The sequence below is a fragment of the Barbatula barbatula genome (assembly GCF_947034865.1).
Source record: "Barbatula barbatula genome assembly, chromosome: 17".
Taxonomy (NCBI): domain Eukaryota; kingdom Metazoa; phylum Chordata; class Actinopteri; order Cypriniformes; family Nemacheilidae; genus Barbatula; species Barbatula barbatula.
Window position 1 is genome coordinate 19417200 of NC_136780.1, and position 18563 is coordinate 19435762.

Genomic DNA, 18563 nt, shown 5'->3' on the forward strand with positions numbered 1-18563 from the left:
GCAGGGGATTTGGTTAATTCCACCAGCACCTGCAGGTTATAAATACGAGTGGCGCGAACGTGTCTTCAGTTTCCAACTTTGTCTGAAAAGACGTCCGGCACGCCTACAGAGGAGGAGTCAAGTCACAGTCGGACGCTCCTGCTTACTTCTCGGCGCTTTACTCTGTCGCTTTTATACTTTCATATTTTATCTCCTTTTATCACCTAATTTAAACTTCAGCAAATCGGCACAGTGCTCAAACGCTTGTATTACTACAAAAATCAGAGTTATTCTATTTGACCAGCCTCCCACTGAAAGCTTACATTCCGGGGAAGAGAAAACTGTCTACACTCATAAGGATAAGAGAAAATGCCTTCTCTGGAATCTACTTGCTGCATAAACTGCCACAAACTTTTTACAAAGGATTGCAGTTCTTGAAACAAAGTTACTTGTGGGACCACCAAACCAGACGGAACACAAATCAGAGCTCCGTCATGGATGCCCTCAGCACACAGCCAGTGAGTCCCATTCTGTGCTTCTCAGAGAAAATGGAAAAACTTGTGTATGCTGGAACCAAACTTGCTGGAAGCCCCCAGATATCAACCAAAAAACGACAAGCCTCTGCCACAACGCCAGGGCCCACACCCTCCTCCATATGCTCAAGGACAACCAAAAACAACAGATACCAGCTCTAAGTGATATGTGTCGGGTCCCCGCTATGATAACAGTAACTTTCTCAAATGTTTACAGAACAAGCGGGAATCCAGTGTGCCTGTATCTTTTTCTATTGCTGTGCTATCACATGACAGAAAGTCTAAGGCCTTCAATAGTCGTACATAAAAACCAGACTAATCTGGTGCCCATTGCACGTCAAACCAAGATTGCTACGGGGTCAAAAAGCAAGACTGTTAAGTTAGCACTTTTAAACATCCGCTCACTTAAAAAAAAATCACTTCTAGTCAATGACTTAATAACCACATACAACCTGGATTTTATGTTTCTAAATTAAACCTAGCTAGAAGACCGCTGCAGTGCAACAGTCCTCAATGAAGCATCCCCTCCTAACTTTACTTTTATGAGTGTCTGCAGATCAGTTAGGAGAGGTGGGGGAGTAGCTGCTCTTTTTAAAGATGTCTATCAATGTAAGAAAATATCATTTGGAAATTACACGTCTTTTGAATATCTGGGTATTGTGCTAAAAGGTGCTCCTCGCATTTTACTTATCACTATTTACAGGCCTCCAAAATACTCTTCATCCTTTGCGGAGGACTTTACTCAACAATTTCCTCAGAGTTTGACTGTTTTGCTATTGCAGGAGATTTTAACATTCACATAGATACTGCAGAAAACAATATGACAAAAGAAATCAAAACTGTTTTAAAAACATTTGACCTGACTCAGCATGTACATGGACCCACACACAATCATGGACACACTCTAGATTTACTTATCAGTAAGGGTCTAAACATTTCATCTATTGTTATTAAGGATGAAGCACTATCTGATAATATCTGTATTTTTTTTATATAATGATCTCCCCTGGGATTGAAGTTAGATCTGTGTCTGTCAAGAAGAGATGCTTAAATAATAACACTAGTGTACTATTTATGAAGGCCATATCTTTAACACCAAGCATATCTGCTGACTCTGTTGACTCTCTCCTTGATTCTTTTAACTCGAAGGTTAAATGTGTAATTGATGATATTGCTCCTGTGAAAGTCAGGAAAAGTGGTAGACAAAAAGCACCTTGGAGAAACTCAACAGCAAATATATGAAAATACAATGCAGAAAAGCAGAGCGCTTGTGGCGGAAGACAAAACTTGTAGTCCATTATAACATCTACAAAGACACCATCCATGCTTTCAATATGAAACTAGGCAAAGCTAGACAGACTTTCTTCTCAAATATTATAAACTGTCAGGATCTGGGTATCCTCCTTATCTCTTCCTTTACACTCTCGCTCTCATTTACCCCTTTACACACACATTTATACAGAGTTATTCTTCATCTCTCTTTGATACACGTTAACCCTGGTTTCACCTGTCGCTCGTCACAATCAGCGCTCGTGCTGTCTTGCGGTGACACCTGTTTCTCGTCTGGTCTTAATTTGTCTGTCTACTTCTAGTGTTTGTTCCTTCTGTTTCTTGTCGGATTATTTTGTGAGTAAGATCGTGTCTGCTGGCATTATATTTACCCTGTCTTGTTTTTTTAGAGCTGTCTTGCCTTGCCTTGTGTACCCTGTCTCCATTGACCTGTTGAGATCGGTCAGTTCACTGGACCCTGTTCTTATCTCCTCCTCAGAGGTTCCTACATCTACGGGGAATTGTTCCCTGAGGCATTCGGATTATTGTTGCATCTAAGAGGACCTGCTCCCCCGAGCCGTGTGGATTACTCTTGCATCTAGGGGAACTGTTCCCGGAGTCATACGGATTATTTTTGTGTTGCATTTTTTCCTGTTTTGTTCCTGACCTCCTCGGGAGAGTATTTCTGTTCTATTTTTGCACAGCTATTGAGTCTGGCATTTCTGTTGTACATTAAAGCCTCTGGATTGTACCTACCTCGCTCTTGGGTGTTTCGTACCACATAACAATAAACAGCAACTTAGACAACACCCGGACTCTTTTCGCTACTGTAGACAGACTGACAAACCCCCCAAGTCAGCTGTGAGTTTGCTTCTTTCTTTTCAGAGAAAATCAATAACATTAGAAAGGTGATCAGCACATCCTTGAGTAGCGCTGGGGTCAGACAGATCACACCACAACCTGAGAAAGTAGTTACAATGTCTGATCTTGAAGAAATTGATGGCAAAAATTTGTAAGAAACCGTTCAACACCTTAAAACATCAACCTGCGCCCTTGAAGCGCTTCCCACAACGATTACAGCCCCATTGACTCCCTGCTCAAATGCATTGATTAAATAAATAGTTGGATGTGCCAAAACTTTCTTCAGTTAAACAAAGACAAAACTGAAGTCATTGCGTTTGGATATAAAGATGAAGTTCTCAAGGTGAACCAGCAGGGTGGATTATTGTAATGGACTCCTAACTGGCCTCCCCAAAAAGACCATAAGACAGATGCAGCTCATCCAGAACGCTGCGGCAAGGATTCTGAGCAGAACCAGAAAATATGATCATATCACACCAGTCCTCAGGTCTTTACACTGGCTACCAGTTACATATAGGATAGATTTTAAAGTTTTATTACTGGTACATAAATCATTCAATGGCCTAGGACCTCAATACATTGCAGATATGCTCATTGAATACAGACCCAAAAGAACACTCGGGTCATTAGGATCGCATCAGCTAGAAATACCAAGGGTTCTCTCCAAGCAAGGAGAGTCTGCATTTAGCTATTATGCCAGCCGCAGCTGGAACTAGCTTCCAGAAGAGATCAGATGTGCTCCCACAGTAGTCACATTCAAATCCAGACTCAAAACACATCTTTTTAAAACTTAGCATTTAATGAATGTGCACTGTGCCTCTGACTGTCCGACTGTTTGTGCTGTACTTTATTTTATTTATTTTATTTTATATTCTAAACTATATTTTATTTTTTATTAACTGGTTAAATTTTATTTTTCTTATTTCTTCACTGTTTTATCAAATGGATATTTAAAATGTATTCTATGTAAAGCACTTTGAATTACCATTGTGTATGAAATGTGCTATATAAATAAACTTGCGTTGCCTTGCCTACAGTGCGAAATCGAGGCGCAGCATCTCGTTCCCGCTTTTTCAGGGAACAGGGTTACAGCAGGTGCGATTCTAGGGTCAGAGCTTTAGGGGTGCTGAGCACCCAATGAGCCCCACTGCCACCACCCACCCTCTTTTCACACAAAAACAAAATATGTCTATTGAAAAATAACTTTAGCATTTTAACATTGATTAAACTAACTCCGAAAATGATTAGATTTAACTTTATTGTCATTGAACATAGTAACAGATTCTTGGACATTAAATGAAATTCATCTTCTGTAAATTATCTCTAACATATATATATGGTTGCACGTCTGTCTGAACTTTCAGAAACCAATCATCAATAAATAATAATAAAACAAACTTCACATCAAGAAAAAGAAAGTAAAACCAAAAAGTGCAACATTTCCAGATTATTTACAGAGGTTTTGAAAGTAATTCGAAAGTAAAGATATAAAAAAAGAAGAAAATCTTGAAGTACTTCCCCTGAATCCCCATTTGGCTCTACGTTGGAAGACTTAATCTATGTCGCCGCACTTTGAGGGTAGCAAACCTGTCTATGACCCTTTGGTGTTCAATTTTATCTAGCAACTCCTTCTCAATAGATATCACAGCTAGGTGCTGGAGTCTGCTTTGGCCTGTGGTCCTCCTAAGCCATGTATGTACCCGATGCAAGGCACTAAAAGACCGCTCACATGTACAGCTGGTAACTGGTATTGTCAAAGCAACCTGCATCACAGCTTTCAGTGAAGGGAACATTTCCGAATCTAGGAGTTTGTACACTGCTAGCATGTCCTGAACTGTTCCAGCCTCACTCTTGCGCTTCAGAAAGTTTTTTGCTACTATCACTTCCTCTGACTTAAGTTCAATATGGTAATGCAGCGCCAGTGCTGTCAGATGAGGCTCAGACAAGAAATGGCCTGAAGTTGGACTGCATGCCTGAATTCCATTGAGCATATCCTCATTCACACCAGAAAAACGTCTCTCAAGTTCACAGATCATTCGATCCAGACAAGGAAACAAAAGTTTCCTCTTGAGATGTTCAGACTCTGAAGAGCCACAGGTTTTACTGCCTGCCCCACAAGTTGACTCAACAACATATTCATCCATTCTCTTTGTCTTCCGCCTCTGTCCCGAGGATGATTCTACTGCTATCTGGTTTGCCTCACACATAGCTATTGTTCTGGAGTACAGTTCTGCAGCAGTGGTATCACTGCGTTTCTGCTTCATGGTGTCAGTCACTGCATTTTTGTATGTCACTGCTTGGGCAATGTCAATGGTCTCCTTCTGTAGGTATCTGTGTAAACCTGCAGTTACAGACAGGAGAGTGTGGAAAACCATCAGCAAATACACTGAGGAGAATTTACTGAGTTTTGCCCTCAATCCAACTGCTGTAGGTGTCTTGATTGTGGAGAGGCACTCAATGATAGCAGGGAAATTATCAATCACTGCAGTCACTGAATGAAGCTGGCATGCCCAGCGTGTAGTTGACAACTGCACAAGTTCTCTTGGCTGCAACCCTAACTTCTTTTGAGTGTCCACAAACTTATGGTGGTTTACAAGGGAGACACTAAAGAAAGAATGGAGACTTTCCAGCATGCTGAAGAACTCTGTGGCTTCAGAGACAGCTTTGCATGTGTGACATAAAACAAGATTTAACTCATGTGCATAGCAATGCACGTAAATTGCCTCAGGGTGCTTTTTTTCAAAATGGGCTTGTACACCCCCAACATCCCCACTCATGACAGCTGCCCCATCATATGTCTGCGCCACACATTTTCAACGGATCAATTCCCTTCTTTACCAACTTATTTTCAATTGCAGCTGTTATCGAAGTAGCATCAAAATGTGACACCTCTGTAAGGGCTAGGAACCTTTCTTTGACGGCACCCTCAACAGACACGAATCTAACACAGAGTGCCAACTGTTCTGTCTTTCCATCCCTGGCCTCATCAGCCATAATGGCATACATATTTGCTCCCTTTATCTCACTGATGATATTTTCTGTAAGTTCTTGTGAACAGCACTCTATCATCTCATTTTGGCAATCAGATGAGAGGTATGTGGTGTTTGAAGGGGCTGTGTATCTCTGCAAGAAGGGATCAAATTTGGTCAAAGGTGACATGCACTCTAGGAAATTGCCTTTGTTGTGACTCTCATGCGTTTCATCATGACCTCTGAACGCTATACCTTGCTTCCCCAAGAAGTGCCAAAATACGCTCCAGATACTGCCTTCTTTCACTAATTTCAGTGGTACTTGCTGCCTTTATCTGCTCTACAACATTCCCTTTTGACAGGCTTGCTTTGTAGCTGTTCCAACAAACCACACTGTCCTTATGTGACTGTGTTGTTTCGTGTTTTTGAAACTTGCTAAGTTATTAACTCCATCATTAACAAGTGCATCCTTTCTGATATTTTTGCCAAATACCCTACAAGGAAAGCAGAAAGCAGCATTTTGTCTAGCTGAGAATTCCAGCCATCTGAAACATTTGAACCACTGTTCTTGAAAGGCTCTTTTTTGTGTGCCAAACTGAGTATGAGGGTATTGAGACAGCTTTAACTGTTTAGGACCAGTGTCCTTATCCCCTAAGTCTAAACAGCTCTCTTCTGTCTCTGCTGCTTTGGCTTGGTGGTTTCTATGATGAACTCCCTCTGTCTCTTCATTTCTTTCACTAGTCAATTCCCTCTCATCTCTTATGGACTCTCCCTCTTGCCTTCCTCCTCTATTATGAAAAAATGTGGTGTAAAATAATGTTCCAATAAATGTAATATAGGCTACTTAATGCCAGTGAGTTAGTATAGGAGTATGAGTAGTTACTGTTTTGCTTGCCACTATTCACTATATGTAAATTTATTGTTGTTGTTTCCTCACCTGGTTCTTCCTGCATGCGTTCCCTTTCACCTTCACCTTCTCCATTTCCCTCTCTTCCCCTTGGGACTGACAATCATACACAAATATATCGTAGGCAGGAGAGTTGAGGTCAGTTTGTCATGTCACAAAAATGTTATGGAGACCATTTACAGATTCTAAGGATGTGATCGAAAGGCAAACAGATGTGTGTCATTCTAAATGTCTTTATTATTATTGGGTTTAGAAACTTTTTGAAATGACAAATTCCTTTCACAAAAGAAGCTGTATTCTCCATTGTGGGTTTGAAATAAATAAATGAAAGCAGGAGACCATTGCCTAGATAAGTAATTTGATACAACAACAGCTGGTTTGCATTATCTGTTACTTTAGCTTAACACTTTTCAGAAGAACAAAAAAAACAAGGTCATTATGGACTGTCCCTAGTCTCTCACCTGAATCTGTCTTTTTTCTTATTCTTTGTTCTTATTCGGTCGTATGTCCATTGCTCACTGGCAGGGCACGCACGCACACACACACACACAGAGAGAGAGAGTAATGCTGGGAGTTCAGGAGTTAGCCGGGTTCAGGTTAAATCCTCTGTGTGTGAGGAATGAATAAATACAGCAAAAGAAAAACATTTGTCGTTTGATTTTAATCTGGTCCAAACGCCAGGGCTTCATGTTTCCATGACGACTGACCAAAAAAAGACGCACGTGACGTCATGTTTACCTGACTCCCAATTGTTAAAATGAGTAGCAAATTAACGATAAACTTTAACAACAGAGACACACGTACCCACTACACAGATTAGCAGTTTATTTGTCGCGCTGCTGTTTTTGTTTCACGCTGCATGCGTCTTGCGGAAGAACATTGTAACCGGCGCTACTTCTCTCCGTTTATGACTATGGACGAGTCACCCGGGTCCTGTGCTACTCCACAGCGGCGGCGACCCGCTGGACTAAAATAGTCCGAATATAAACACTTGTTATAGGTGTACCATGGTGATTCAGGATACTGACTCCAGTACTCACCGATATGGATTCGCAATCGGTGGATTCGCAAACTCTAGGTAAAAAGGAAAGAAGTGTGAGACAAGGCTTTGGAGCAACTTACATGATTCACAACACTACATTACGGGTTCTCACTCCGCGTGTGTCTCGCGCTGGATGACGGTCGCGCTGAGCGGTGCAGGTACAGAGGAAGAGTAGAAGAAGAGAAGAGGATGACACCATTTGCTAAGCAGGGATGTTTTCAATTTCATCCTTAAAATATACATTTTAAACCACAAACTACGGAGTGTGTTTATGACATTATTTAACGAATTTAGACGAAAGTTTTTTTTTGAATAACAACATTTCTTACTCTAAGTTTTTGGGGTGCTGAGCTCATTTTTAGGGGTGCTGAAGCACCCCTAAAAAGGGGCTAGCCTCGCCCATGGTTACAGCCAAGTAACCCAAGACGTTCCCTATCAAAAGTTACTCTCAATGCTGCGTTTCCAACATGTGAGCCTGAAGTAACATGGACATCCCGACTATAAAATCTGAAAAATTTGTGCCGAGAGGACCAGCCCGCCGCATCACACACTTGCTGCAAGGGGACACCTCTTGCTAAGGTCATAGAAGATATAACCCCCCTTGTAGAATGAGCTTTGACACCTAGAGGTGAAGCTTAAAATTGTCTCTATTACATCGGGCGGAAGCCCCGAAACTCTCAGCTGGTGCCCTTTAGGGGCCAGACATGGAGGTTCCACAGCTCTGGATGGGGATGAAACACTATCCCTTGTGCCTGAGACAAAAGATCTCTCCTGACCAGGATCGCCCATAGCGTGTCGTCAAGGAGAGGGATATTAGGTCCGAAAACCAGATTCTGGTTGGCCAACGGGGAGCTATTAATAAGAGTCGAGACCCCTGTTGACGAACCTTCGCCAGGACTCCCGGGAGCAGAGCTATCAGGGATATGTGTAAAGCCGCAGTCTGGGCCAGGTTTGGGCCACCGCGTCCGGACCCAGGGGAGCGGGATGACTAAGAGAGAAGTAGAGGGGACATTGTGCTGTTTCCTGTGTAGCAAAGAGGTCCACTTCTGCTTCGTAAAATCTTTCCCAGATTTGTCTGACTAACTCGGGGTGACGTTTCCATTCCCCGTTCATCACAGCTTGTCTGGACAGCAAGTCTTCTCCCACATTCACATGCCCTGGGAGGGAAGCGTCTGTCGTTAACATCTTTGCGATGACAACACGGACCGAGAGAGGGACCTTAAGTAAAAAACCTAGGTCTGAACCACATAAAAAGGGTGCGAAGCCCCTGGCGCGTCACCCTTATATGCCTCTGGGGGTTGGCCCTTGGATAGAACCCCCTGGCTGTGAGCCACAACTGAAATGGTCTCATATGCAGGAGGCCCAGAGGTATTACTGTAGAAGCCGCCGCCATGAGACATAGAACTGTTTGAAAATGATGTTTTGTCACTTTCTGGCCTAACCTGATGCTCCTCAGGGTGCTCTGGATGGATTTGACACGTCCAGGGTACAGTTGTGCTTGCATTGCGATCGAGTCCCCTATAACCCCAAAATATGTTATATTCTGTGTAGGGGAAAGAACATTCTTTTTGACGTTGAGTCTTAACCCGAGAGTCTCGAGATGAACTAGGACTACATCCCGATGTCGAAGAGCTAGCTACCAAGACTAAGATAAAATCAGCCAGTCGTCTATGTAATTAAAAATGGATGCCCTGGAGTCGCAGAGGCGCCAGAGCTGCATCCATGCACTTTGTGTATGTGCACGGTGACAAGGGCTAGGCCGAATGGAAGAACCAGATACTGATAAGCTTCGTCTCCGAAAGCGAACCTCAGGAATTTCCTGTGTTGTGGCAAGATCTCTATGTGAAAGTATGCGTCTTTGAGAACGATCTTCACGACTGAATTCACACTGAATTTTAGACACAATCATCTTGATTGTCAACATTTTGAACTATTTAGGTAGTGGTTCAATTCGCGAAGATCTAGAATTGAATGCAACCCACCATCCTTCTTGGGAACTAGAAAATTCCGGCTGTAGTAGCCTGACATTCTGTCTGATAGGGGAACACGTTCTCTGGCCCCTTTGTACAGCAGAGCTTGTAATTCTTGTGTCAACAGATGTGCTCGCTCCGGTTGCACGGAAGTGGAGACCGCGCGTTGAAAAGCCTCTATTTTCTCTTAGATTTGTGGGCACCCCTCCCTGGGGGGCATACCCCCACAGACCTGGGCACACAATTCTCAGGATCGCTTCTGTTTGGAGGTGATGAACTGCCTCAGGTCCGGCCTCCTCGAGTTGGCCTGAGGGGCATGGTGGGCTGCTCCCCTGCTTATTTAAGGGGGGGGAGACTAGCCAAACTCTGACTGATGACCTCATGTCTCAGGTACACCGGACCCACCCGAGACTGTGTGCCTCTTTGGGACTGGAGAACTGGTCTGGAGTGGGAGGCCGACACTCCAGACGCTTGGGCACGATGGGGAGATACCTCACGAAAGCCTCCTCATGGCGTCTCGCCTCCCGGAACCTAGTGACTACGGTATTAACTGCATCCCCAAACAGTCCTGAAGGCGAACGGTCGACTGCATTAGTCACCGCCCCGAGAAGCTCCTCTAACACTTTTACTTCACGAGAGGCGGCGCTCTTCAAGCCCGCAGAAAAATGGGATGCCTTGTGCCGGGGCACGCTTCAGAAGCGGACGCGAGGACGTCGCGGCTCGGCGAGTGCACAGGAGAAGCTCCTTTCATCTCCCATGCCTTAGCTTGATCGAACTGCGAACCCCAGCTCGGGGGACAGGCGGCTCGGTTGCTCTTAAAGTATGAACGCCAAGCACGGAGAACTCGGATGTCAAACACATCATAGAGTTTGCACTCTTCCTTCAGTCCCAGGGTAGCATGATCAACCCCCAATCACTCAAAACAGAACTTATGTCTGTCCAGCTGTCCAGGTACCACTAACAGGGAGGCACACATTTTCGTTCTGTACTAGACATGATTAGGTTTTTTATTTAGAAAAACGACAGAAATAGCGAAACCTAATCTGCTTTGCGTTAGACGTTAGATGTATTTCTAATCGCGCGCACACATGTACACGGTCCTTGAAGACAAAAGAACCTGAAGACGCGTTTGCGCCATGCGTTTTTATAACCTACAGGTGCTGGTGTAATTAGCCAAATCACCCGCCGAGGTTATTTAATTCAATTCAATTCAATTTTATTTATATAGCGCTTTTCACAATTTGCATTGTTCCAAAGCAGCTTTACAGGGGAAAAACGAAAAACCCAAGAAAGGGTAAAACACACTACATGGTGTTTTATATAATAAATCCAATTATTCTAGTAAATAATATCTAATGTCAGCATCTCCTGGTGGTTTATTTAGCATATTTTGCATTAAGTGAATGCTTGGCTGAAAAGATGCGTTTTTATTCTAGATTTAAATTGGGCAAGTGTGTCTGATCCTCGAATAATATCAGGAAGGCTATTCCAGAGTTTAGGTGCTACGTATGAGAAAGCTCGACCCCCTTTGGTGGATTTAGTTATTCTAGATATTATCAAAAGTCATGCGTTTTGAGATCTTAGAGAGCGTGATGGGTTGTAGTGTGATAGAAGCTCTGTTAGGTAGGTAGGGGCTAAACCCTTTAAGGCTTTATAAGTGATTAAAATAACTTTAAAGTCAATACGATACTTAATGGGTAGCCAGTGAAGGGTTGATAACATTGGGGTTATGTGATCGTATTATCTGGACCTGGTTAGAACTCTGGCAGCTGCGTTCTGAACTAACTGTAGTTTGTTTATTGATGATGCAGGACAACCACTTAGTAGTGCGTTACAGTAGTCAAGTCTTGAGGTCATAAATGCATGAATAAGCTTCTCCGCGTCAGCAACACACAGAATATTTCGTAACTTGGCAACATTTCTTAGGTAGAAAAAGGCTGTTTTTGTGACATTTGAGATGTGATTTCGAAATGACAGGTTGCTGTCTAATATAACACCTAAATCTTTTACTGTATTTGTTGGAGTAAGAGTACATCCTTCAATTTGCAGTTTATAATCAGAAATATTTGGTAATTTAGTAATATTTCTGTTTTATTAGAATTTAAAAGAAGGAAATTACAGGTCATCTAATGTTGTATATCTTCAATGCACTCTGCCAATTTGGATAGCTGGGAGGAATCATCTGGTCTTGATGAGATATATAGCTGAGTATCATCTGCAGAGCAATGGAAGCTAATTCCATGTTTTTTAATAATGTTTCTGAGGGGAAGCATGTATATGGAGAACAGCACGGGTCCCAGAACCGATCCCTGAGGTAATCCATAATTTACTTGCGTTAGATTGGATGATTCCCCATTTAAATGGACACATTGATGTCTGTCTGACAAGTAAGATCTAAACCATTGTAGTGCCTGTCCCTCAATACCGGTATAATTGTGTAAGCGATCTAGAAGTATGTTATGGTCTATGGTATCGAACGCAGCACTAAGGTCAAGCAGGACAAGGAGTGAGATGTTACCTTTATCTGATGCTATAAGCAGGTCGTTTGGAATTTTAACGAGCACAGTTTCAGTGCTATGATGCGGTCTAAAGCCTGACTGAAATTTTCCGTGCATGTTGTTATTTTGTAAGAAAGAGCACAACTGAGTGCACACTACTTTTTCTAGTATTTTAGACAGTTATGGGAGATTTGAAATCGGTCTATAGTTTCCAAGTTCATTTGGATCTAAATTTGGTTTCTTGATTAGAGGCTTAATGATGGCCATCTTAAAGGGTCCTGGGACATGGCCTAGATTAATTGACGAGTTGATAATTTTATAAATGGGCTCAATTGCAACAGGTAGTAACTCTTTTAATAATTTAGTTGGTATGGGGTCTAATAAGCAAGTTGTAGGTTTAGAAGTTGCGATAAGTTGAAATAAATCTTCCTGTTTTATAGGTGAAAAATGCTGGTGCCTTTCTTTTGGAGCGATGGTTGGTGCTAATTCATAGGACAGATTTGGAGGTTGAGTTTTTACTATTTTGTCACGAATGTTTTCGATTTTCTCTGTAAATAATTTCATGAATTCATTGCTACCGAGGTGCGGCGGAATAGCCAGGTCAGGTGGTGTCTATTTATTTGTTAATTTAGCAACTGTGCTAAATAAAAACCTTGGATTGTTTTTGTTGGTTTCTATGAGGTTACGAAGGTGCTCAGCCTTTGCTGCTTTTAGTGCCTTTTTATAACAATTTGCACTCTCTTTCCACGCCATTTTAAAGACCTCTAATTGCGATTTTATCCATTTGCGCTCTAGTTTGTGAGTTTCTCTTTTAAGGGCGCGAGTGGTGCTATTGTACCATGGTGCAATATTTTTCTCATTAATGTTTTTTGACTTCGTAGGTGCCACAGCTTCTAATGTATCAGAGAAAATAGTACCCAATTTCCAGGTCATGACATCGAGCGATTCTTTATTTATTGGTATGGTTATTAAAGTGGTCAGATCTGGCAAGCTCTTTGCGAAAGCTATCTTTAGTAGCGGAGGTGATTGTTCTACCCTGTCGATAACGAGTTAAAGGGCTGATTCCTGACGTGCGCAAAGTACCCGTTATAAGATAGTGATCGGTGACATCGTCGCTTTGCGGCATAATATCTATATTGGTTTGATCGGTTCCGTGAGATATAATCAGGTCTAGTGTATGATTAAATCGATGAGTGGGTCCTTTAATGTGTTGTATTACCCCAAAATATTGTAGTAGTTATGTAAACGCCAGTGCTAGTGCATCGTTAGCGCTATCTACGTGGATATTAAAATCTCTGACAATTAGTATTTTATCAACGTTAACCAATAGGTCCGATAGGAAGTCCGCAAACTCTTTCATAAAATCAGTATAGGGACCAGGGGGTCTACACAGTAGCCAATGTAAAAGAAAGCAATGTTTTTTTACTTTAGTTAGGAATAATTATGTTCAACGCAAGCACTTCAAATGATTTAAATTTATGCTCTGTTCTCTGAGATACAGTAAGAAAGTTTCTAAAGATTGTAGCGACGCCGCCACCCCGACCAACCGGACGTGGCTCATGCATATAACAGTAACTTGGTGGGGTACACTCATTTAGGCCGAAATATTCATTTGGTTTAAGCCAGGTCTCGGTCAGACAGAGTATATCAAAACTGTTGTCCGTGATCATTTCATTTACAATAACTGCCTTTGAATTTAGTGATCTAATATTAAGAAGGCCGAACTTTATGAATTGGTTTTGGTTGTTTATTACATTGTCTTCAGGTTTAATCATGATCAGATTTTTTCTCTGACTTTTGCCAAAATGTTTCCTTTGTAGTATTATTCGGGGGACACATCTCTCTATATATTTGGAAGCAGTAACATTTATAGCAGTTGAGGCGCACATACTATGGTTAAAGGTTTGACTTACCTGAGGGAGACTTACCTGAGGGAGACATAGTCAACCGGTGCGTAGCGCCTTCGAGATGTTGTCGGACAGGAGAGCCGCTCCGATGCTATTTAATGCCAAACATTTTGCCGTGTTCGATACACATACTTCACAACCGGTTGAACAAAGACGTTCTCCCATAGCGTTTGAGAGTAGCTTTTGATAGGGAACATACCTAAAGCTAAAAAAGACACTTTTTTATTACACTGACTAATAATGATGTTAAGGTGTTTGCCATTATCTTTGCAGAAAATAGAAACAGTTTATAGATGACTGTCAATCAGGATTTATGAAGGGCAGACAGATTAGTGATAATATTCGTTTGTTCTTAGACTTAGTTGATTATTATAAGTATATTGATAGTGAAAGTTTTGTTGTAGTTAACCATAAATTTATATTTGAGGTCTTTGATCTTTTTGGCTTTGGTAATTTCTTTATAATGTAAAAGGTGTAATAGTCAATTCAAGTCAACTTCATTTATATAGCGCTTTTTAAAATGTCCTTTGTTACAAAGTAGCTGTTGTAACACCGGCTCCGCCGACCACGCCCCCTGCAACAGCGCTCTCTCACGCTTAGCACCCATCAAGCTCCTCGGACTTCTGATTACACCTGCACCTGTACCTCGTCAGCTCATTTGCTTGGATACTATTTAGTTTGTGCATTTTTGTTTCAGTCTCTGTTACCTGCTTGGAAGGAATATGCCGGATACCTGATTGTGGAATATAAGTGGTTCCTGTTTTGGAAGAACTTACCTCTTATGGATATTCGTTACTTACCTTTTTTGGAGATACGTAATTGATTTCTTGTATACTTTGACTCTGGTGTACTCGCAACTACAATACAATTTTGTGCATCATATCGATGGTATCATGATACAGTGATTCTGAAACGGCCTACTCTATTCATTGCCAGACAATTCTTTGAAAAAATATTTGACCTAAGCCTAAGGGAAGATGTACCTGCAGCTCGTCGGTTACTTTTGTTTTTCTGTGCTGGCATGTCCCATGTTCCTTGACTACTAACATCCACTTCACAGCAACATCTACTGCTTTTTTATATAAAGTTGTGCTCTTTTTTTCCATTCCGGATTAAATGAGGTCTGACATCATAAGTTAACGTTGATGTGACGAAGCCAGCACGTGGACTCCACTTCCACGTCGTGGAGGCTTGTTTACGTTTTTAACCAATAATATATCAGGTATTTATTTGACACCTCGTTCAGCCAATCATTTGTTTGACCAGAGATCTTACGGCGTCAGACACTATCCTGCTGCGTCCCAATAAATGTTCTAAAGCGGGTTTTGTTTAGGCCGATTCAGCACAACTCCAAAAAGGAGGACAAATGAGTGTCCGGTTTGAGGTCTGTCCGGCTGAAATCCGGACGTATGGCCACCCTGGACAACGTTGATTCGTATCACCCGACAACCACGACAATCTCCTTCTAGGGCCGCTCATGCAGGCTCAGCTCAGGTGCCGGTCGCGTGCAGCGCTACACTCATGTAAACAGAGTATGCCCCTCCCCTTCTGACTTCGTTGCCCGAATATGGAAAGTGAATGAGGCTTTGCGTTTTTTTATCTAGACCTATGTGAAATTCTGCATACATTGAATGATTTATTTATTTATTTTCCACCCTGGAAGGGCAACGTGAGTCGAGAAGGGCATATGGGCAACCTGCGCAACCCCCCTGTGCACGTCCCTGGTCTTTACACTCACATGAGGAGGGCTGCATACGAGGGCGACTGTTAGAATGTATCAGTTTAATATTGCCATGATGACGCTGCACTGCTTGTCTTAGTCATACAGCTGCTGTGGCTTTGCTGTGTATGTGTCACAATGCCTGTCTGTGTCTTGTTTAGTTTGTTCTCTGTTGTATGGTAATGTGTTTATTGCATCTTGTTCTCTACTTAGTTTTCCCTAGATGCTACTTTTACATTAAACCTGCTTGCATTTGGATCCTACCTGACTTCCTCAGCATTACAGAATACCGGACCACAAATGGATCCAGAAGCAGCATGGCCACCAGCAATGGGCACCTACTGGTGCTTCGCCAGGCCTTCCGCTCCCTTGAGGACCATACACAGGATTATGGCACTGAGCTGGCACTGTGGGGTCCTCCTTCACAGTAGGGGAGGCAGAGGAGGACTCTCCCCCTTAACATTTTTTGGAGGGGGGCAGTCACAGCCCTAGCCCTGTTTCCCTTCGTAGGCCTGGCCCTCCGTCCCACCCCCTCTTCAGCATCACAGCCCAAGCCCTGTTTCCCTGCGTAGTGCTTTCCGCCCCACCCCCTCTTCAGAATCCACTCCGGTGATATTTCAGAGCTTGTTGCTGGCACCTCCAGTTTTCACCTGAGGGCGCCATATTGCTCTCCTGGTTAGGCCTGGTTTCCCTCTGAGGTTTTATTCTCCTCCAATGGAGTTTTGGGTTCCTCACCACCATTTGCATACTGTTTTGCACTGTTTGCCTGGCCGGGGGGCTGCTAGAATTTTATGGTTTTATTTAATTAACACTGCATATAGGAATTTATAGGCTGTCCGATATTTGACCTGTGTTTTGACTTGCATAACCTTATATGTTTTGCTTTACAGCTGCTTGGTAACAATGAAAATTGTAAAAAGTGCTATATAAATAAAGTTGACTGGACTTGACTTAAGTGGCTGGTTAACTGGTAGAAGAATAGAACACTGAGTGTGTCTGATGTGAATAAAACTCATCTGTCAAATTGAATGGGTTGTTATTGCCGTTTCCATAAAAATTAGATGCCCTTATGTATTTTTCTAATAAGTGTGTGTCGGGCGGTGACTCGAATCTGGGTCTCCAGTGTTGGAGGCGAACTCTTTGCACCAGTGCCACCTGAGAAACAGGGTGGACCCAAAGGGAAACGCACACACAATGGCTTGAGTAGAAAGATGCTAATCCTTTTAATAAATCCAAAATCAAGTAATCCAGAAGGCAAAAACTGGAAAAGTACACAGGGTGACAAAAACTACTCTGTAGAGGCAAAAATGGTTCTCTTGAGATAAATCCAAAACAAAGTAATCCACAAGGTAATAACATTAACAGCAAAAGGTAATCCAAAACAAGTCAGGAAAACTGAATAACTCAAGACTTGAAAACACGGGTGACTGGCTTATAACATTAAACACCAAGCACAGGACGGAGAACAAATGGCAACTGGGGAAAATGAGGCACATGTGAAAACAATCAAACTAATTCCAAACAACAGCTTAAAACAATGACATCTAGTGGAAAAACATAAAACAATAGTACAGAATCCTGACAGTACGCATGTGTATTTTTTGTGGTTAGACATACTCACATATCACAACTATGTAGTGATTTTATCTCTGACCCAGTGCCAGCCAAAGCTCTGAATGTTCTTATCACACCAGTGTGACTGTACGCATCAAAGGGTTAAGCATATTTAAATCTTTCAGTGTCAGTTGTAATATAAATTCATGTTCTCTTGATCTGATATGAGTGTTGTGTGATGTTTCAGAATGTGGATGTCGACAGAGATCCAGAAGATGCCCTTCAGACTGTACCAGAACACAATTAAAGGAGATTGAGAGGGGACCCTTCTGCAGTCATGATAATACTGGCAGTAATTGTGGAGTTAGATGTTATCAGTGACATCACTATCAGTATTACTGTACAGTTTTTCTCAGTCGCATTTTTTCAGATCATATTTGAAATTCTCAAAACTACTTGTTCCACCCCCACACCATCTAGGGACTTCTATTACACTGTTTTATTGTCATTGTTTATGGTCCAACTATGACTCAGTAGAGTAATTCAAAATGCTTTTCAGCTTGTTTTGTAGCATGTAGAACGTTTTAATGTACTATAATATCTGACAGGAATAATTAATTTAGAATATCAATTAAGGGCAATAATTAGCAATAATGATTTTTTTAATAAAAAGAGCATATGTTTTATATTGATAACATGTGACGTGTTGCTCTGATCCACATCAGTTTAAAAACACTTCTGGTGCTGATTTGTTTTTATGAAAATTAAATATCAGTGTTATACTTTGTGTCATTTTCCTTATTTATATTTTATAACTGGTATCCTCTATATACATTTAGAATGACAATACAGTTGATTTGACAATTTTTTTAATCTGTTCTCAAAACAGATTACACTGAACTCTATTAATTGTCCTAAACAGATTAAACTGAAGTTCCCTTTCTTTTGGTCTCTTGACGTTGTGTCAAACCGACAGATGGGGTTTGATCTTGAAAACCTATCAACTCTGATGTACTTTTTAAAAAGGCCAATGAAATTGGCGAAAGGCGTGGCACGCCCATTCATCCGCCTTTTGTTCTTCAGAACCTGCTTATGCTAAGCAATTTATCACTCTGTACTTAGCTTATGGACCATACTGGACCTCTCGGGGGACTAGCCCCCACATTTTCATAAAAAGAGCTTTCTCTCTCTCTCTGGGTCTTTTTTGAAGCTGCTCTTACCCTCTGAACGACGGTGTTTTGTAACTCGACATTGCGTCACAGCGACATGCAATGCCGAGTATACAATTAAGCAGCCCTCAGCACTCTCACCTCGACGGTGCGTTGAGCCGTGCCATTGCCGGGCAGGTAAGTCA

The 18563-nt window shown here is 42.0% G+C and overlaps 1 protein-coding gene across 4 annotated transcripts in view; it reads left to right on the forward strand.

Annotated features, from left to right (window-relative positions):
• The window catches only part of LOC306906856 (6-phosphofructo-2-kinase/fructose-2,6-bisphosphatase-like), a 52761-nt gene extending 34765 nt beyond the window's left edge, over positions 1-17996 (forward strand). The window contains exon 14 of one of the 4 annotated variants that reach the window (XM_079478544.1): positions 17457-17996. In XM_079478544.1, coding sequence (XP_079334670.1) covers positions 17457-17516 — 60 coding nt within the window. In that variant the 3' untranslated portion in view covers positions 17517-17996. Of the gene's footprint in view, positions 1-2191; positions 2431-17456 lie in introns of those variants that run through there. The other 3 variants (XM_079478543.1, XM_079478546.1, XM_079478545.1) reach the window with 3 other exon arrangements.
• Positions 17997-18563: the final 567 nt, after the last annotated feature.